General features: G+C 41.0%; 1 protein-coding gene across 10 annotated transcripts in view; it reads left to right on the forward strand.

Moving 5' to 3' along the window:
* EVI5 (ecotropic viral integration site 5) overlaps positions 1 to 22,582 on the forward strand; it is a 363,365-nt gene that overhangs the window by 296,350 nt on the left and 44,433 nt on the right. The window contains exon 20 of one of the 10 annotated variants that reach the window (XM_033916078.1): positions 320 to 1,640. The exons of the other annotated variants lie outside the window; for them this stretch is intronic. Within the exon in view, the coding sequence (XP_033771969.1) occupies positions 320 to 385 (66 nt within the window). The 3' untranslated portion in view covers positions 386 to 1,640. Of the gene's footprint in view, positions 1 to 319; positions 1,641 to 22,582 lie in introns of those variants that run through there. 10 annotated transcript variants of the gene reach the window in all.

Here is a 22,582-nt window from a genome sequence, read left to right on the forward strand (position 1 = left end):
GGTGCGATCGATGCAGCATTCTTTGAGCCAGCTCCCTCTTCCTAACTGATTCAGTGCACAAAGCCACCGGCAGTGGCTCCTACAGGCATCCTGCGCCTGAACCGGAAGCCTTCTCTCTGACATTGCAACGTCAAAGGGAAGGCTTCCAGATGAGGCACGGGATGTGCAAGGTGCAATTAGTACTATTATGGGGGTGGGGTCTGGGGTGGAGATTGGGTAGAGATGGGTGGGGTCCGGCTCACAACTTAGCCCCGTGTTCTTCAACCGACGGTCCACGGACCGATGCCGGTCCACAGAATAATTCTTTTATTTCTGCCAGTCCATAGGTGTAAAAAGGTTGAAAAACACTGTCTTAGAGCATATACACCTGTATCTTAAGAACTGAGAGAAAGGAAGACTATTCTTCAATGAAAAAGGATGACAGCTGCCATACTGAAGAAATCGTTCTTATCTGTCTGTATCACATGTACAGTAGTAACTAAAGCCTTAATCTCCTGTTGTAATAAAACATCCTGAAAACTAATAGTTGACCATGAAAATGCATAGTAAATTTGATGTGAACATCCCTCCCATTCAACCAGTGAAAAAAGAAATGTAGTTGTTGTTCCTTTCCTTTCAAAATACAAAAACATCATCAGTATAATGATGCCTACTGAATTCAACAAATATTGGTTTTCAAATTCAATCCTATATAAACAGGTGACCGATGGAGCAAAAGTAGCTCTCATTGCCACACCTGTATGCTGAAGATATAAATTAGATTCACAAAGAAAAAAATATTTTTGATTGCTAAATAAGCCAGCATAATCAAAAAAGAAGTAAGGACCTGATGAGGTTGTGAACGATCCTCCAAAACAAAAGTAATCACCTGCAGGCATTTTTCATGAGGCAAAGAAGTATATAAGGAGACCACATCTAAGGTAATCATCATCAAAAAAAGGAAAGCAGAACCTGAGACATATGTAAAAGACCCCCAAACTGTGTAGTATCTTTGATATATGTTTTGCTTGACTGCAGCATAGATCTCAAAAAAAGATCAATATATGGTGAAATGGGCTCCCAAAGAGAAATCTTTTCCTCCTTCTATTAGAGATTATAGTCATAATTGTTTGGATTGTTATTTGACCTAACTTTTTGCACCGAGTATGATTTGTAAACTACCATAAAAACTTGCTATACTTTAATAGTCTGCTTATTTATATTTCTGCTAAGCAGCTGTCTTTGCTTCCTGTTGGATGTTGCAAGGCTACAATGTGCTACCTAGATTACAGGAGTGCTGCTGCTGCAAGAGATTAGAACAAACAATTTTGCCCACAACTGTAGTGATAGACCACAGCATGCTTTGAAAGACAAAAACCAGGGTAGGTAATCAAAATGATAGATCAGATTAACTTTTGTAGTTAACTAGATAAATAATTAGACTGAAGGCAACAAAATTTAAACCTGTTAACTATCCACACAAAATTTAATTGGTTACATATAAAAGAGAAAATACATACTGTATGTAGGAGTCTAGCAAATGCTATTATCTGATTAGTTGCTGACCAGTTTACAATAGTTGTGCAGTTAAATGAGGCCACAGAAATACCTAGCCTAAAGTTAATTGGATAAGTTAATGTTAAGCTAGTGTCATTTAATTAGGGAAGTTTCTGAATATACAGCTAAATTCAGCCTGATAATTTATCCACTTAATTTTAGCCGGTTAAGACAGTACTAAATATGATCCTCCAGGAATTTTACTGGTTCACAATATTATTGGTAATGTGATTTAGGCTGTAATTAACATTATGTCATCATATGCCTTTATGTGAGTTAATGATAGCATTTTATTTGTAAATATTTTTTAAATCTGTTTAATGATATATGGAATAAAACATTTGCATTAAAAACTGTTATATATCTAACCATTGGTCTGACCCAGTAAGGCTATTCTTTTGTTCTTAATGTACAGTAGCAATATAGAAACCATTCATTAAACCACCCAAAAATGCTGCAGAAGCCTTGCTGGGTCATAACTGAGAACCTGTCAGTCCCACTATCCTTTTGCAACCTTGGCCAGTCTAGGTCATTAAAGAAATATTCACAGCTGCTAGGGGAGGATGGTCCCAGTCATCACGCAGTTGGTGATATTGAGTGACTGTATATGAGGTCTTGATAGCTGGGCACTGGCATTGAATATTCAGATCTTCAGTGAACTTGGAAGTTATATAGGCGCCTGCCAATATTCATTGTCAGTACCCACATACCTAACACAACAAAGATTGGGCTGATTTTTATACAGTTCTGTCTGCCTGGATAGCTATGTTGGCACTGACACCGAATATTGTCAGGTATCCACATGACTTCCTGTACCACCAAAGCCCCAGGTATACATGCTGGTGCCTGATCATGGCACGGCATTAAATATCTGGGTAAGATGCAACCCACAGCAGCCAATACCTTTAAATTCACCAACTACTGCAAGCTAAATATTGGAGGGAGGGGATCACCCTTTTTATTATGCAATATTTTTCTGTGTCCCAGTTTTTCTCAGGTCTGCCCCAACTCCATCCCAGCACAGATTGAATCAGGACATTTAAAGCCAATATTGAGCTGCACTATGAACATTTTAGTTCATCATTAAGCCACATAAACACCCAACAATTCTTCACAAAATAGTTTATCACCAAAACACAATGTGCAATCACATAGCACATATCACATAATGTACAATGAATAATTAAATTAGTCTGAACTAGTCTTTATATTTGTTCCTCTTAACATCTTGAAGAAGCCTAATGATAATGCAGTGGGCTTAGAATTTGGGGAACTGGGATTGTTTCCTACTGCAGCTCCTTGTGACAGACTAGGCAAGTCACGTAACCCTCCATTGCCTCAGGTATAAGAACTTAGATTCTGAACCCACTAGAGACAGAAGGGCCTGTATACAAGAACTCAGCGAAATCATAATAACTCTGATATTAAAGAACCCTAAAGGAGCAAAAGACCAACCTTCCAATTACAGACCCATTGCCTCAATCCCATTGTACATCAAGCTGATGGAAGGTCTCATAGCAAAAACTTTAGCCTCTTACCTAGAGAATCACAACATACTCCACCCCACACAATCGGGATTCAGAGCCAAATACACCACGGAGACATTACTAGGAACACTAATGGACACTGCAAGACAACACCTCTGTACAGGCAAGAAAATCATGCTGATACAACTAGATCTTTCTGCAGCCTTCGACTTGGTAAACCATGACATGCTTCTACAAACTCTCGACTCAATAGGAATCTCAGACAAGGTACTTGCATGGATTCCTGCAATCAAGAACTTACAGAGTTAAAACAATGAAAGAATAATCAGAACCATGGTCTAACCCCTGCGGAGTTCCCCAAGGATCACCCCTATTACCCACACTATTCAATATATACATAGCCTCCCTCAGCTACTACCTAGATAATCATGGCATAAGTTCATACAGCTATGCAGATGACATCACTATTCTCCTGCCCTTCGACCAACCAGAACCCGTCATGACTAGCATAATACACAAAACTCTAAAATCAGTTGAAATTTGGATGACAGAGCACAAATTAAAACTTAACCCTGACAAAACAAATTTCATCCTACTAGAAAACAATAAAACTCCAACATTAACTAATCTTGTAATAAACTCAATCTCATACCCAATACAACCTACACTAAAATTGCTAGGAATCACAATTGACAGAAGCTGTACCCTGCAACCCCAAATTAACAAAATAATAAAGGCATCGTTCATTACCATGAGAAATCTAAGAAAAATCCAAACATTCTTCGAAAAGAAGCAATTCCTACTATTGGTACAATCTCTTATGCTTGGGATGATAGACTACTGCAACATACTATACCTACCTTGTCCCGCGACCATGATGAAGCAATTGCAGACAATACAGAATACAGCCCTGAGACTTGTATATTTCCTAAAAAAAATATGATCATATCACAGAGGCATACCATGACTCGCACTGGCTTCCAATAGAAGCGAGAGTACACTTCAAATTCTACTGCTTACTTTACAAGGCTCTCAATGGAGAGGGCCCAACCTACTGGAATAGCCGACTAAATCAATCCTCCTCAATCAGACACAGAAGATCTCACTCACTTTTCTCTCACCCATCATCCAAAGATGTCAAACGAAAAAAACTTTATGACAACCTAATAGTCTCCAAAGCAGCTAAACTGGACAGACAAATCACTACTCTGTTATCTTCGACTTCAGACTACAAAGCCTTCAGGAGAGATATTAAAACCATACTCTTCAAAAAACACATAAAACCTATCCAGCACAGCATTTCCAGAGGGAAATGGTGGTTGAAGTGGCACATGTCAGAGCCTTTTAAAAATTATATGTGCAAGAAAGTTTTGCAAGTCTCATATTTAAGTACAAATCAGGTGCCAATGAGTGCTGGCACTTTGTTTCCTATGTCTTATGGACATGCCTACAAAGAAGCCACACATACCATTAAACTTTTATGCGTGTGCATCCAGCATATTTTCCCCACCCTCATTTGTTACACGTTTTACCCACATATAATTTGATTACATTTAGCCTTATGCTCACAGTAGAAACCATATAATGAAATGATGACGTGTCTGTTTATGTGGCTTGATATGATTTGTTGTTTAATAAAGCTTCATATGATGAAATGTATGTATATTTGTGTGTATGCAGATATACATGAGGTTTGACAATTAACTTCATGAACTCATCCTAGAAAAGTGCTGCATACCTCATTGCTGAATATCACTATGGTCACCTTTGAAGTACTCCCTTTGGACAACTATGCACTGATACCAGTACCTAGTCCACCCTTCAAAACAATTGTGGAACTCTTTTTCTGGGATGGCCATCAGAGCTGTTGTCATATTAACCTTGATGTCCTGAACATCATCAAAATGTCTTCCTTTAAATATTTCTTTTATCTTCGGGTAAAGAAAAAAGGCATTGTGTTCCAGATCAGGTGAGTATGGAGGGTGTTCCAATACAATTATTTGTTTGGCTAATAGCTCCTTCACAGACAGTGCCATGTAAACTGGTGCATTGTCATGATGCAAGAGCCATGAGGGACCATTTTTGCATACACCTTTCTCGTGCCAAGATTTTCAGTTAAGACTTTCCTGTTTCTCTATTGATGTTTATTTGGTATGCTATGCTTCTCACAGTCAGCTGATGATTTTGACGCACAATTCAATGAATTTTTCCAATGTTTTCCCTGACCTCTCTTCATCAGTGACGCTTTCTCTACCTGCAGAAAAATGTTTCATCCATTTGTGCACTGCCATTTTCTTCATGGCATTATCTCAATAAACTTGGACTAACGTGTGCCGGATTTCACTTCCACTCTTGCCAAGTTTAACAAGAATTTTAAAGTTTGTTCATTGCTCTAATTCAAGCTCCGCCATTCTCACAACAGCACACAAAAGCATGCAACAAGAATAATGAACATCACTCATCAAGACACCGCCACACATCAACATGAACACAGCTGTGAGGCACTGATATACCAAGGTTATGAAACCTTACTGAACTGTTTGTACAGTCCTGGCAATGTAAGCACACGGTGGCAAGTTCAAGAACTTAATTGTCAGACCATGTGTGTGTGTTTAAGATATATAGATAGATAGATAGATATAGTGAAAGCCCTAGGCCACAGTATATACATCTTTCTCTACTTTTTAGTAACTACGAATAATGGGAAATGAAGAACTCTGACAAAAAATTCCCTGAAATCTCCATCTTGCACTACAGAAGTGATAAAATAAATTGACCTTTTTCTCTGCTTTTGTTCTGTATTCTCATCTTTATTCTTAGGATTGTCAAAAACCACCTACTGATTTAACTTTATCAGCCTCCCTCCAGATAATAATACTTCCTATCACAGCTAGGAAGATGGCAATAACTCACTTGCGGCATGTGCTTCACATCCAGATGTCTTTAGAGCAGTAAGCAAATATAAATCTAATATCTAAGGAGATCAGAATACAAAAGCAATTTTGTTAAGATTGCTGGTATGTTTGCTCTCACTGGCATCTGATATTTGCAATGCAGGACTTAAAAATATGAAAGTGGCAGTTGCCATTGAACACATTTTTTAAATGAATATGATGCATCTTAATACACTTCCTCAAAAACTATAGTTAAGCATATCACTTGTTAAGTCAAGAATGATTCACTCGGTCCTGGCAGTCCACAAATACATACTTTTAGAAATAATCCTATAGTTGACCTGGTGTTTCAGTGGCAATGCTGCATGCTGGCATATAGAAGACCTAAATTTATGTCCAGGCCAGAACTTTACTTCTGGTTTAGCTTGGGGTGGTGATGTACAAACTGCATTCATAACTATCAGGTAAAGAAGCCTTAGCCTTTGCTCAACAGTGATAGTGACTAGATTTAGGGTCCATATTATCATATTCTGGAGAGGGGGCCATGGTCTTTGAGCAGTAATCCCTCTAAACTGCACAGGAGTGTGGTTAGGCAAACTTTCTGTATCTACACAGTTGTTGGGAATTAGTAGTCTCATGCTTTCAGTTCCTGGTTGCCTGCAACCAGCCTGCTGTGTCTGTATTAATCCTACTTCTACATAGTAGCTAAGGACTGTCACTGCAGAGTTTGGTCTAAGTGAATTGGGACTTGAAGGAGATATAAAATAGGGGAAAATCCCTGGGTAGTTGAAAATACAAGCTTATGGCACCATAGCCTTAAGGTTAGTTCCAATCTAAGGGGCATTTCTGTTAAAATGTGTTAGGTTTTTGGCTTAAATTGCTATAACGCAGAATTTTAACACACAGTGAGCCCAAAACTAACACTGCTTTGAGAAGGGGCGTTGCCAGTATTTTTTTTATTGCAAACCACACATTAGCATTCAGGTTAATGTGCAGCAATGATCTTGCATTAACTCAGGTTAGCATATGGTAAGTGTAATGTGCCAATTGACTGATGCTTCCACACCCACTCTCTGTCTGTGCCATGCCCCCAACAGCGAAGTTTTAAAAATTCAATAATTCAGGGTTTAGCACATGGAAAAAGGCAAACTATTGAAAAACCACTTAATATGGTTGAGTAGTAGCCTGTTTCTGCACATTAAGTACTGAATGTCCTTTAATAATAATAATAACTTTATTCTTCTATACCGCCACAATCTTGCGACTTCTAGGCGGTTTACAATCAAGAGTGCTGGACATTCAGCGAAATACAATAAGTAGATATTCAGAGACCTCAGGAGACAATAGTATAGAAATACAATTTGCTGAGCGAAAATGTAATATGTACATTTTAGTAGGTAATGTCCGACAGGACCTGTTGGGGATAAATAGCAACGTAAAGTTACGATAAGATGAAGATAACAGATTATATTTATAACAGTGCTGTAAGTTCAGGTGGAATAGGGAGGGGGGAGGGAGAGGGAGAGCGGGTCAATTGTTTAGGTATTTCTGGAACAGGTATGTTTTTAGGCGTTTCCTGAATTCCCCGTATGTAGTGGGCGAAAGCAGTTGGTCTAGGTCTTTGCCCCATAGGACTGCTTGGTGAGAGAGAAGGTGATCGTGGTGTTTTTTCATTTTGCAGCCTCTAACTGGAGGGGAAATGAATTTTGGGTGTGTGTTTCTCTTGAGTTTGTTATTAGAAAATGCGAAAAGGTCCGTTATGTACTTGGTGGTCAGGCCGTGTAGTACTTTGAAGCAGAGGCAGGCAAATTTAAACCTTACTCGGGCTTCCGTTGGTAGCCAGTGTAGCTGCCGATAGTAGGGTGTCACGTGGTCGAATTTATTCAGCCCGAAGATAAGTCTGACCGCAACATTTTGCGTTATTTGGAGACGTCTCATATTCTTTTGTGAGATTGCTAGATAGGCGATGTTGCAGTAGTCAAGCTGACTCAGTATGAGGGATTGCACTAGGATTCTGAATGTTGACGTAAAACAGCCCCATAAATCATGTATCTTGGCCATATTCATAAATGAATTAGTTCTTTATAAATGTTAAGTTATGAAATCCAGATATTTTGGTAGCCTTGAGGCTCAGAATTGAGCATGTTCTGTCTCTGCCGTCTGCAAATACAGATTTGGAAAACAAGCACCACAGTATTTTTTTCATTCCTTAGGTTCCCCACTTTTAATTTTTGCTATTTTGATTGGTTTTCCAACTCTTTCCTGAAGGGATAGCTATCTAATCTATTTTCAGAACAATCCCAAATGAGCATGCATGAGATAGTGTCCAGTACATGCAGATACATTTCATACATATTTATTACAGATATCCCAAGGACTAGACCACTTAGCTATACCTGCAGGAAAAGGACAAAAGCTCCTGTTCTGGGTTACATAATCAAGATTTGTCTCAGACTTTTGACAGCATGCTTTGCTCTTTATAAGTATATTTAGAGTATCCATGCTTAGTATGAAGACCATTGCTTTTCCAGCTCTTCCAGACATGGCCAGCACAGAGCCATAACCATAATCTAAAGAGTTGGATCTTGTCTGGGTCTGGTTTTCATAACAGTTGAAGCTGCTCAATCTAAACTGCTGCATGGATCAAATATGTCCAGATACCCCTTCATGAAAATTCATTTCAGAAATTCTGAAAGCCAGATCAGTTCATGGCACTTGTAGATGAAGTTTACCATCTTCATCGTACAGAACAGAATACCACACCCTGAAGTACTAGTTTTGTGATGTTCAGAGCCAGCTAATGCTGGCACTAAATGATATTCTTAACATTGAGCCATTGTGTTTAAAGAGGTAAAACAGATTTTTTTGTAGAATGTACATTCTCTCAGCTATTTTAGATGCACATTGTTGATGCAACTGATCATTTGTCCAACTACTAGTCTGTGTTATCACTTAGGAAAATATCCAACAGCAGCAATTTGCACATCCACATTGATTTATTCACATTTAAGAGACCTGCCCCACATACCCCAGGCAACTTGCAAATTATTTATATATCTATTTATCAAATCTTGTAGATCATTAATGTAATTCAGATTATTCAAGACAATTTACAAATTGAACATGCATATTTAAAATCTATGCTATATTTGCCTTAGTAAAATGTGATGGCATTCTGTTCTACAGTCTTATCAGCAATATGGGATATAATTCTTCCCTGTGTGAAAGGTGTTTAACATACCTTAATAATGTTATCCCCCTTTAGTCTCTCTTCTTGCAAACTAAACACTTCTTAATAAATATCAGTAATATCATTAATGAGGTTGTCAAAGTGTACCCTAAATTTCAGATGAGATCTTAATGGAAGTCTTTTAGAAAAAGAATGCAAGTAAATTTAAAAATGCTTTTCAGATTTACCAAAAACAAAAAATAAAGTTGTGGTTGAAGTTTCTACTTAAGTAAATCATGTGCTGCCCTTTTTTTCTTCCTATCTTACAAGCACAGCTGAGGAAGAAGAGACAATCAGATTTGCACTCCCCACAAGCAAAGCTATTCAGGGGTTACTGGGTAGCTAAAAATGTTGTCACTTGGCTTGTACGTGTCAAAGATGCTGAGTTTCTGCTGCCTGTGTCTGATTTAAGTGGTTGTGGTCAGTCAGAGGAACTTGTGATATGATAAGATAGCATTCATAGGGTCATGTGGTTTTAAAACGCCCAATCTTATTGTAGCAGACTTTTTTATATATATCTGGTATGCAGAGCTTAAAAAACCCTTGCATGTCTTAAAAGAATGACTAGCATATTGTTTAGTTCTTCAGCATGAGTAGTAGCATGACCTTTCCTTGTATCCTTTCTTGAGAGTCAAAAAAACCTTGTAATTTCTAATGTGCTGTAGAAAAATATCAGCATGGATCAACTGATAATATTTGATCATGGTTGATTTCAGCTAGTACTTAGTGCTGACACTGTAGTGTAAAAGCTAATGCTGCAGTGCTCTTTTTTTTTTTCCTTATCTAAAACATGCCTGCTTCTTGGCACTGAGGATCTATCTCATCCAATCCAATATGCTAAATATTTCCTGGGATGAGCTGTCAATAATTTCTTTTAGTGTTAATTAAAGTCCACACTAGGGGTCTATATGCATAGGTTTACTGCACTGTAGTATGTATTTGCAAGCTGTATAATAACTGTTGGGAGCATGCCCAGCCTTTGCACAGTATGTACATTTATCACACCATGAGTGTGCTGGTGATAACTCGAATACATCCCTGCTGTTAGCATTGCACCTTTCATGGTCTTCGGCTAAATAGTACCCTTCACCACTTCCCTTAAATGGCAAGTCCCCCATCCCCTGAACTCTCCTCAATGACTTTAATAACCCCTCCCCCCTCTACATACATACATATCATCATCCCTCCTCCAGGTTCTTTCTTCTTACCAAGGATTTCTGGTGGCTAGTGGGGAGCAGGAGCAATCCTTAGACACTCCAACCCTATTGGCATCATTGTGGTAGTATTACTAGAGGTCAAGCTGCCAAATAAGGATGTACACACCTTATTTGGCAGCTTGATCCCTAGAGATCAGAGGCATCATTTTGAATCCATGGGCCTACAGGGCAGGAGTAATCAGGGATTGCTGTCCCCCTGGGTAGTAGCTGGGAGGGATGTTGAAGAAATCATGGGATGAGTGAGGCCTCTTTTTAGGTACATCTGCACTATCTAATCTTAACAGTAAATGATAATTTGTGCATTAAATGCAAGGTGGTGACCATGTCTTTAATCTACCCATTTCCATATATGCATTTACCCCTCATTCTGTAATTTGGTACCTATTAGACACCAGCTGCATATATAGTTCACAAATTTTAGCATTTAAGCACATCAGTGGCACCAGTAATTGGCGTTTACATGTAAGTGCTAGGTGCCGTTCTATAGCATACACACCACTTAACATGTAACTGTAATCTCGGTGAATCTGGAAGATGTACTAAGCCAAATCGACAAGTTAAAAGTGATAAATCGCCAGGACTGAATGGTATACATCTCAGGGTATTAAAAGAACTCAAAAATGAAATTGCTGACTTGCTGTTAGTGATCTATAACCTGTCGCTAAAATCGTCTGTAGTACCTGAAAATTGGAGGGTGGCCAACGTTACGCCAATTTTTAAAAAGGGCTCCAGGGGAGATCTGGGAAATTACAGACTGGTAAGCCTCATTTCGGTGCCAGGCAAAATGGTAGAAACGATTATAAAAATAAAATTGTGGAACACTTAGACAAACATGATTTGAGGCGGAGTCAGCATGGGTTCAGCCAAGGGAGATCTTGCCTCACAAATTTGCTTGACTTCTTTGAAGGTGTAAATAAACATGTGGATAAAAGTGAGCCAGTTGTATAGTGCAGGGGTACCCAAAAGGTCGATCGCGATCGACCAGTAGATTGCAAAGGCAACGTGATTAGATCGCAGATTCCATCCCGAGATCCTCGATAGACTCGCATTGCCTTTGTATTCTCCTTGTTCCCCAATGCCACAACATGCCAGCAGCGACTGCAGAAGCGTCGGGCATTCCAGCCTCCCCACACCCCACCCCCGACGTAAATTCTGACGTTGAAGAGGAAGTTTCAGGCTAGCCAATTGCTGCCTGGCTGGCCCGGAACTTCCTCTCCGACGTCAGAATTGACATCGGGGGGGGGGGGGGGGAAGCTAGGTGGCCTGGTGCTTCTGCAGTTGCTGCTAGCCTGTTGTGGCATCGGGAAATAGGAAGAACTCAGCAGCAACAGTGGCTTGGGGGCCTGTTCCCAGATGTTGGCGGTGGCTTGGGAGCCTGTTCCCAGATGACGGCCCCGGCAGTGGCTTGGGGAGAAAGAAAGGACAGACAGAGAGAAAGACAGAGAGGCAGAACAGGGAGACAGAAAGACAGACAGGGAGACAGAAAGAAAGGGGGGCAAGGAGACAGAAAGAAATAAAGGAAGGGGGGCAGGGAGAAAAAGAAAGGGGGCAGATAGACAGAAAGAAAGAAAGGAGGGCAGGGAGACAGAAAGAAAGATAGAGAGATAGAAAGGGGTGCAGGGAGACAGAAAGAAAGACGGAGAAAGAAAGGGACAGGGAGAAAGAAAGAAAGGGGGCAGGGAGAGAGAAAAAAAGAAAAGGGAGGGTGCAGGGAGAGAGGAAGAAAAAGTTGGGGGAGAGAACGGGGTGTGTCGGTTGGTAGGGGGCAGGCAGGGAAAGAGGAAGAAAAAGTTGGTCTAATGGAAAGACAGATGTTGGTTGGTTGGGAAATGGAGTCTGGAGGAGACGAAGCATGCATGAGGTAGAAAGAAGGGAAGAAATATTGATGCACAGTCGGAAAAAGAAAATGCAACCAGAGACTCATGAATCACCAGACAACAAAGGTAGGAAAAATGATTTTATTTTCAATTTAGTGATCAAATTGTGTCCGTTTTGAGAATTTATGTCTGCTGTCTATATTTTGAACTATGGCCCCCTTTTACTAAACCATAGTAGCGGATTTTAGTGTAGGGAGCCTATGAGCGTCGAGAGCGCTAAAAACCACTATCGCAGTTTAGTAAAAAGGGAGGGGGTAGGGTTAAATGGTCATTTTTCTCAATGGAGGAGAGTAAACAGTGGAGTGCCACAGAGGTCTGTACTGGGATCGGTGCTATTTAACTTATTTATAAATGATCTGGAAATTGGAACGATAAGTGAGGCGATTAAATTTGCAGATGACACTAAACTGTTCAAAGTTGTTAAACGTATGCAGATTGTGAAAAATTGCAGGCGAACCTTAGGAAATTGGAAGACTGGTTGTCCAAATGGCAGATGAAATTTAATGTGGACAAATGCAAAGTGATGCACATTGGAAAGAATAACCTGAATCACAGGTACTAGATGCTACGGTCCACCTTGGGGAAAAGCGCCCAAGAAAAGGATTTAGGTGTCATTGTAGACAATACAATGAAATCTTACGTCCAATATGCAGCAGCAGCTAAAAAGCAAATAGGATGCTAGGAATTATTTAAAAAGGGATGGTTAACAAGACTAAGAATGTTATAATGCCCCTGTATCGCTCTGTGGTGCGACCTCATCTAGAGTATTGCGTTCAATTCTGGTCTCCTTATCTCAAGAAAGATAAAGTGGCACTAGAAAAGGTTCAAAGAAGAACGACCAAGATGGTAAAGGGGATGGAACTCCTTTCATATGAGGAAAGACTAAAATGGTTAGGGCTCTTCAGTTTGGAAAAGAGACGGCTGAGGGGAGTCTACAAAATCCTGAGTGGAGTAGAACGGGTACAAATGGATCAATTTTTCACTCTCAAAAATTACAAAGACTAGGGGACACTCGATGAAGTTACAGGGAAATACTTTTAAAACCAATAGGAGGAAATATTTTTTCACTCAGAGAATAGTTAAGCTCTGGAACGCATTGCCAGAGGATGTGGTAAGAGCGGATAGCGTAGCTGGTTTTAAGAAAGGTTTGGACAAGTTCCTGGAGGAAAAGTCCATAGTCTGTTATTGAGAAAGACATGGGGGAAGCCACTGCTTGCCCTGGATCGGTAGCATGGAATGTTGCTACTCCTCGGGTTTTGGCCAGGTACTAGTGACCTGGATTGGCCACTGTGAGAACAGGCTACTGGGCTTGATGGACCATTTGTCTGATCCAGTAATGCTATTCTTATGTTCTTATGTTTAAATGTATTTATTAATTTTTAGTGTGCAAGCAAAAAGCAACAGCAATACAAAGCATAACACTTACATTTATACACAAAGATAACTTCTCCTCCCCCCAACTTCTTAACTGCAAATGAATGTATACATGGATGGAGCTTGGGATTGTTTTCCAAGTGTTGTACACAACATATATATAATGCTATCAGTTGCTTGCATTACATAGTACACTTGGGTGCGCCAATCTATACCAATCATTGACCTGTCTTAAGTGGGCATGCCTAAATTTTGGTGCACCAACATGGCTTTCCACTAGTGTTCTCCTGTATAACGGTTTAGATGTGCCTAAGTGCCATTATAAAACAGTAGTAAGCATGCCCTATTATGACACCAAGTTGTAGAATTTCCCCCTTAGCATGTGAATTAACATGATCTAAATATCATGGCCATGCAGTAAGTGTGACTGAGGCCATGTGTATCACATGGTAACATTTTACCACTCTTTAGTAAACAGGCTCCTAAAATTAGTGTACATTAAACTTTTAATGGGTGCTCTTCATTTTGATATATGTTTAGATACTAAAATAGTTTTAATAGTTTAATATATTAAGAACCTACATTAAAAGAAATCCAGAAAAATATAAATGCAACTTTTTGAATTGCTTTTATAGTGTTTTGCATATACTCTTCAATAATTCTCTTATTTATGAAATTACAAATGCAATTTTCTACATTAGCATCATTATATTGCTGTTTTCCCAAAATTACATGTTAGCATTACCACAAGCTAAGTGCCTCATAAAAGTGAATTTATATTAGGTGTGAATTGCACAGGGAATTATGCATAGTCAGTAACATTTAGAAATGATATGTAGATTTACTTAAAACTAGCACTCTATTGTCAGTATGGGAACAGATGTTATAGAAACATTAGTTCAATCACAATTTTAATTTTTTTTAATACCATAAAAGAGAGAACATGTTGGTATATACAAAGCTAATTAGGGATCCAATATGTCCACCATCTTTCTCCCATCTCACTTACCTCTGATTTTAATCCTTGGCATTTTAAATCCTTCCAAGTTTATTCATATCTTACTTTATCCCTGGACAAGCAGGCAGCATATTCCCACACATGGGTGACGTCACCGACGGAGCCCCACAGCGGACAGCCTCGAAAGCAAACTTGCTTGAAGATCGCGATCTTTCGAGGGCTGTATCGCGCGTGCCTTCCCGCCCGAACTAGGGGGCGCATCTCCTGAGAGGTTCCTCAGTTCGTTTAATTCCGCGGAGACAAGAAGACACGTTTTTCTTCAGCTCTGCAGCACTTTTGCCTTCTCTTCACCGCGGCTGTTTCTTTTTTTTCACAAAGTTCGGTCGCTGTGCTTTAATTTATTTCTCCTTTCTCAAAATAAATTTAAAAAAAATTAAATTTTTGTTTCTACTTTTCTCGCTTGTCCAGCCAGTGAGCCTTGGGCCTAGGCCCAATTGCTCCTTCCGTTCGACACGGACTTTATTTTTTCTATGTCCCGACCTCTCACCGGGTTTAAACGTTGTCGTCAGTGTAATCGTGTGATTTCGGTCACTGATCCCCACTGTCGCTGTCTACAGTGCCTGGGTCCTTCCCATTCCCCAGAAGATTGTCATCGTTGCTTCACTCTCACTCCACGGGCTTTTCGACGCAGGTGCGCCCAATTTTTTCAACTTTTCGGAGACATGGAGCAACCTTCGGATTCGACTTTGACCTCGGCGGCTGCCCCGGTATCGAAGGCTTCGACTCCAACAACATCGACGACCACGGTCTCGAAGGCTTCGACCCAAGTTCCGGCTGGAGCTTCGGTCTCGAAGGCCTCGACCTTGCCTGCTTCGGTTCCCTCGAAGATGGTGTCTCCGTCTTTCAGGTACCGTACCCAAGAAGCCACCAGAGTCCTCTACTCGTCCATCTTCCAAGCGTACCTCCAAGATAAGGGAATACTCACCTTCAAGGTCGCCCTCTTCGGAGCGTACTACTGCACCTACGAGATCAGAACCTTCTGTCTCGGTGCCGATGCTGGAGGACATGCTAAAATCTATACTGACCACACAGATTTCCTCTTTAGTGGCTCAATTGGTCCCGTCCTCGACCTTGCCTCGGGTGGATCAGCCTGTCACCCAACCGGAGCATCCAGTATCTCGAGGCCGATCCCGGACACCGAAGAGAATACCTTCATCTGATTCTTCTCCAGACTCACCTCCTCCGAAGCACCGGTCGAAGCCTTCGAGACATAGTGCTTCTAAGCTTCGGAGGGAGTCTTCGGTTTTGGATACCGAGACTTCTCTGCCGCATTCTTCAAAGTTGAAGTACAGATCTCGACACCATCGAGCATCGACTCGAAGTCCTTCTCGACCGAAGACTCCTCCGTCGAAACCGGCTCGTCGAGACACTTCGCCTCAGACCTCGACTCATTCAGTACCACGTACACCTGGTACTTCTCCATCCAGGAGCCTTAAGAGAAAACATTCTCTTACTCCACCTCACAGTGCAGCTTCTTCGGTGACTCTACGCCTTGACTCGGAACCACTGTCACCATATTCCAGAGAGGCTTCTCCTTCATACTCAGCACTTCCTAGATCTTGCAGTGTGTCTCCTGAGGAAGCATCTGATTCCAAATCCATTTCATTTGCCAAATTTATTTTTGATATGGGACAAGCTCTCAAACTGGATCTTCATTCTGATTCTAAATATACTCCTGAATATTTAGCAGATATGGAGCTTCCTCATCCACCTAAAGAGTCACTACGTTTACCCATGACTCCTGTTCTCAAACAAACCTTTGTTCGTAACATGGAGACTCCTTATTCAATCACTGCCATTCCATCTAAATTGGAATCTCGTTATCGAACAGTTCCATGCAAAGGTTATGAAAAATCTCAACTTTCTCATCAATCCCTGGTAGTGGAATCATCTTTGAAGAAAGCACATCCTTCTAAAATCTACGCTTCAGTTTCTCCAGGCAGAGAAGGTCGTACCATGGATAAGTTTGGTCGCCGTTTATACCAGAACTCTATGATGGCAAATAGAGTTCTTAATTACAGTTACATTTTTACTTCTTACTTCAACCATTTTCTCAAGATCTTACCATCTTTTTATCCGGACATCTCCACAACTCGTCTTTCAGAATTCAAACTCATCCTTAAGACTCTCTCCCAATTGCGACTCTTCATGTTACAAGCCTCATATGACGCTTTTGAACTATCGTCTCGAGTATCTGCTTTTGCGGTAGCCATGCGTCGTTTAGCATGGTTACGTATTGTTGACATGGATCCCAATCTTCAAGATCGATTGGCGAATTTACCTTGTCAGGGTAACGAATTGTTCGATGACTCTATTGAAGTAGCTACCAAGCGTCTATCAGAACATGAACGCTCTTTTGCTTCCCTCATTCGATCAAAACCCAAACCTGCACCAACTAGAGGTTTTAAACAGACTCCACGTCGTTATCCTCAAAAAACGACTCCTGCTTTTTCTAGGCCTCCTCCTCGTCATCCTCCTCAACAACAGCGCCAGCAAAAATCTCAGACTCCTGCTGCCACCAAACCAGCTCAGTCTTTTTGACAGTCTCAGCCTGAGCATTCCAATTTCTCTGTTTCCAAACTCTCCCCTCCCCATAGGGGGTCGTCTGTCCACATTTTATTACCAGTGGGAGCTCATTACATCAGATCTCTGGGTGCTTTCAATCCTACGAGAGGGATACTCTCTTCGGTTGCTACAGGTGCCTCCAGATCGCCATCCAAGAGAGTGTCCTTCCGATCAGTCGCACCTTCCCCTTCTTCTTCAAGAAGCTCGGGCCCTTCTGCGCCTGCGAGCTGTGGAGGAAGTTCCTCTTCCACAAAGGAACTTGGGATTCTACTCCCGTTATTTTCTAGTTCCCAAAAAGACGGGGGATTTACGACCGATCCTAGATCTCAGAGCTCTCAACAAATATCTAGTCAAAGAGAAATTTCGAATGCTCACTCTGCCAACTTTATATTCCTTAATGGATCAAGGGGATTGGATGTGCTCCCTCGATCTCAAAGAGGCGTATACTCATATCCCTATTCATCCTGCATTTCGCAAATACCTCAGATTTCAAGTAGGAAGCCTTCATCTGCAGTACCGAGTTCTCCCCTTCGGATTGGCTTCTTCTCCCAGAGTTTTCACAAAATGTCTCGTGGTGGTGGCTGCAGCTCTTCGCAACCAGGGTCTCCAAGTATTTCCATACCTCGACGACTGGCTCATCAAAGCTCCCTCTTTTTCAGGGGTTATTGCAGCGACCCAACAGACTATTCTTTTTCTGCAAAGTTTGGGATTTCACATCAACTTTCCCAAATCTCAGTTGACTCCCTCTCAGTCTCTCCAGTTCATAGGAGCAACTCTAGACACTATCAATCTGAGGGCCTACCTTCCACAACCACGTCAGGCCGCCCTTCAGCAGATTTCTCAACAAGTCTTCCAACTTTCAACTGTTCCAGCACGAACGATGATGGTTCTGCTCGGTCACATGGCTTCTACAGTTCATGTGATTCCTTTTGCCAGACTTCACCTTCGCATTCCTCAATGGACCCTGGCATCCCAATGGCAGCAAACCGTGGATCCACCAGCTCGACTGATTTCCATAACTCCTTCATTGCGGAAGTCTCTCCGTTGATGGATGCTCTCTTTGAATCTTTCAAGAGGCTTGCTGTTCCACCCTCTTCCTCATCAGAAAGTCCTCACAACCGACTCATCAATGTATGCATGGGGAGCTCATGTGGACGGTCTTCGTACTCAGGGTCTATGGACTCAAGCAGACCGGTGGTGTCATCAATCTGTTGGAACTCAGAGTGATATTCTATGCTCTCAAAGCTTTTCAACATCTCCTTCACGACATGGTGCTTCTTGTACGTACCGACAACCAGGTAGCCATGTATTATGTCAACAAACAGGGAGGGACGGGATCTCATTCCCTATGTCAAGAAGCTCTCAAATTGTGGCATTGGGCAATTCTTCACAACCTCTACCTCAGGGCTGTTTACATTCAGGGTCAACACAATTATTTGGCGGACAAATTGAGTCGTCTTCTACAACCTCATGAATGGACGCTCAATTCTCCTACTCTTCACCAAATCTTTGCTCGTTGGGGAACTCCGCAGATAGATCTGTTTGCCTCGCCTCTCAACTGCCTCAATTTTGCTCCCGCATTTACACTCCTCAACGTCTCGAAGCGGATGCGTTTCTACTGGATTGGAGGAATCAGTTCCTTTATGCCTTTCCTCCGTTTCCTCTGATTCTCAAGACTCTAGTCAAACTCAAGTCAGAACAGGCCACCATGATTCTGATAGCTCCTTGGTGGCCCAGGCAACCTTGGTTCTCCCTTCTACTTCAACTCAGCACTAGGGAGCCTCTACTTCTGCCAATATTTCCTTCTCTACTCACGCAAAGTCAAGGATCCTTGCTTCATCCCAATCTGCAGTCTCTACACTTAACAGCTTGGTACCTTTCTGCATAACAGACTTTCCTCAATTTTCTCAGTCTGTTCGAGATATATTACTTGCTTCCAGAAAGCCATCAACTAGACAATGTTATGGCCAGAAGTGGACTAGATTTTCAACTTGGTGTTCTACACATCAATTACACCCAACCTCGTCTTCCTTAGCATCAGTTCTGGACTACTTACTTCATTTGTCACAATCTGGACTTCAAACTACATCTATTCGAGTCCATCTTAGTGCTATAGCTGCTTTCCATCAGCCTCTCGATGGAAAACCTCTTTCTGCACATCCTATGGTTTCTTGCTTTATGAAAGGACTTCTAAATCTCCATCCACCACTTAAACCACCTCCAGTGGTTTGGGATCTCAATGTTGTTTTAGCTCAACTTATGAAGCCTCCTTTTGAACCGCTTGACAAAGCTCATCTCAAGTATCTCACTTGGAAAGCTGTGTTCCTGATTGCTCTCACATCTGCTTGACGAGTCAGTAAGTTACAAGCTTTGGTTGCAGATCCACCTTTCACAGTTTTTCATCATGACAAGGTGGTTCTCTGTACTCATCCTAAATTCTTGCCTAAAGTTGTTTCAGAATTTCACATCAATCAGTCTATTGTTCTACCTGTATTTTTTCCAAAGCCTCATTCTCATCCTGGAGAAATGGCCCTTCATACCCTGGATTGTAAACGTGCCTTGGCTTTTTACCTCCAACGCACTCAACTGCACAGAACATCTCCTCAACTTTTCATCTCATTTGATCCGAATAGGTTGGGACGTCCTATATCAAAGCGCACCATCTCCAACTGGATGGCTGCTTGCATTTCTTTCTGCTATGCTCAGGCTGGTCTTCCTCTGCAAGGTTGAGTGACGGGCCACAAAGTTAGAGCTATGGCGGCATCTGTAGCTTTCTTCCGATCAACTCCTATTGAGGAAATCTGCAAGGCTGCCACTTGGTCCTCGGTTCATACTTTCACCTCTCATTATTGTCTGGATACATTGTCCAGGAGGGATGGCCACTTTGGCCAATCTGTTTTGCAAAATCTTTTTTCGTAAATTGCCAACTTCCCTCAATCCCTTTTTACTTAGCTTGGAGGTCACCCATGTGTGGGAATATGCTGCCTGCTTGTCCTGGGATAAAGCACAGTTACTTACCGTAACAGTTGTTATCCAGGGACAGCAGGCAGATATTCCCACAACCCTCCCACCTCCCCTGGTTGGCTTCTTGGCTAGGTATCTGAACTTAGGATCCTCGCAGGAGATGCGCCCCCTAGTTCGGGCGGGAAGGCACGCGCGCAGGCGCGGTGCAGCCCTCGAAAGATCAAGATCTTCAAGCAAGTTTGCTTTCGAGGCTGTCCACTGCGGGGCTCCGTCGGTGACATCACCCATGTGTGGAAATATCTGCCTGCTGTCCCTGGATAACAACTGTTACGGTAAGTAACTGTGCTATCTCACACCAAGGGTAAAACCTGGGTGGATTATAATCTAAAATCAGATCAAACAAGAAAGAAAGACACAAAATAACATACTGCATAAAAGTAAGGTTAAAGGGATAACTCCTATTAAAAGAATAGAGGGGAAGGTAAACACAGGTAAAAACTTTGTGTCAAGCAAGAAATTATCCAATGCAAATAGCCACTATTTATTTTAACAGGCATCAGAAAGAAAGAAATGTGATTTGTTTGGTGCTGTTCTGGACTTGGCTTCAGTAAAATATAATTTGACATAAATCAACTTTAAACATATCAGTGGTTCTCAGTAATCAATCTGACTTAATGCCATGCAGGAAACTTGAGCTATTGCTGTAGTCGACGACAATGAAAGTGGTTAAAGGAAGAAGGGGACACCAGTAGGCTTTGTTTGATTACAGGAAATTGTTTGGAAGTAGACAGAAAAACATAAATGCCAAATGGCCCATCTAGTCTGCCTATCCATAGCATACTGGAGTGATCATTATTCACCAGTTACCACTTGAGAACCGGATAACCCCTGCAGGCTATTAGCTTAAACTTAGCCAAGTCATGGTTCCCTGCAATAAAATTGTTGTTTGACCTATTAGTGTCCCTTCCTTCCTTTGACCACCTTCATTGTCTTGGACTGCTTTGTGATTTATAGAGGTTCTTTCTCCTTTTTTCTACTGGGTTTGGAATTTGGTCTAGAACAGGTATGTGCAACATTGGCCTTTTGAAGTTGGCCTTTTAGGATTCCACAGTGAATGTGTATGAGATCTATTTGAATGAGTATGCGTAAGATTTATTTGCATACAATGGAGGCAGTGCATGCAAATAAATCTCATGCATATTGATTGAATTGTGAAATTTTGTCAGATTTTTTTTGTGAGAAGATTGACAAAATTCACTTAGCTTTGCAATTAGGGACCCAACCTATGGATGTAGGGGACCTAGTATCATACTAATTCTAGTATTCAGAAGAGGCCTAAGTGTGATGATTTTTTTTTTCTCAATTTCAGCCTGTCATTTAATGATTTATTTATTTATTCAGTTTTCTATATTCACCCAAGGGAGCTCAGAACAGTTTACAAGAATTTATTCAGGTACTCAAGCATTTTTTTCTGTCCTGGTAGACTCACAATCTGTCTAATGTACCTGTGGCATGGGGGATTAAGTGACTTTCCCAGGTCACAAGGAGCAGCATGGGTTTGAACCCACAACCTCAGGGTACTGAGGCTGTAGCTTCAACCACTGCGCCATACTCTCCCCTGATGTACGTAGATAAATGATAGAAGCAGAAGAATGCAAAGAGACTATTTTGATCCATGACCTTCATCTTTATTGGCAATGAAAGATGTGATGCTTTTTATTTTTGATAAATGAATCTTTGAAAATGGGAATTGTGCTTTATGCCTAGAAACTTGCAGTAGTTAGGACAGTTTTGAGAAAAAACCTTCATTAGATGCAAGTCTGCTGAGTAATTTTAGGCCGGTGTCCAATTTACCATTTTTATCTAAACCTTTAGAAAAAGTGGTTTTAACACAATTTCTTGATTTTGATAAGAAGCAAGAGATTCTTTCTGAGTTTGTTTGGTTTTAAGAAAATTTCATAGTATAGATTGGAAACTAATCACTCCATACATCCCAACGACAATACTCTGATCCAGTCAACAAAATCTATTAATCATTCCCTCTCTGACGCATATAACATATGACACCATGTGAAAAACCATTTTCTCAGTAATAGTTTCTTCTCTCTGGAATGCCCTTCCATCATACCTTCGTCATGAAACATCATTGATTAAATTTAAAACCAATCTCAAAACTTTTTATTCAATGATGCCTATGATATAATATCTTATGGCACAACATTTCCTAATCTTTTCCACAGAACTGATCGAACCTTGGTGCCTTAGACTGAAAGGCTGTAATTGAGAAAAAATTCTAAATCATCTCACTTTCACATAGTATGTCCAGAAGCACTTGGTAGTTCCTTAGGATTTTTGACAAAATTTGTTTAATTTCTTCTTTTCTCATCAGCTAACAGGCTGTTTTTTGACCTCAAGCTCCCA

The sequence above is a fragment of the Geotrypetes seraphini genome, chromosome 12 (assembly GCF_902459505.1).
Source record: "Geotrypetes seraphini chromosome 12, aGeoSer1.1, whole genome shotgun sequence".
NCBI lineage: Eukaryota > Metazoa > Chordata > Amphibia > Gymnophiona > Dermophiidae > Geotrypetes > Geotrypetes seraphini.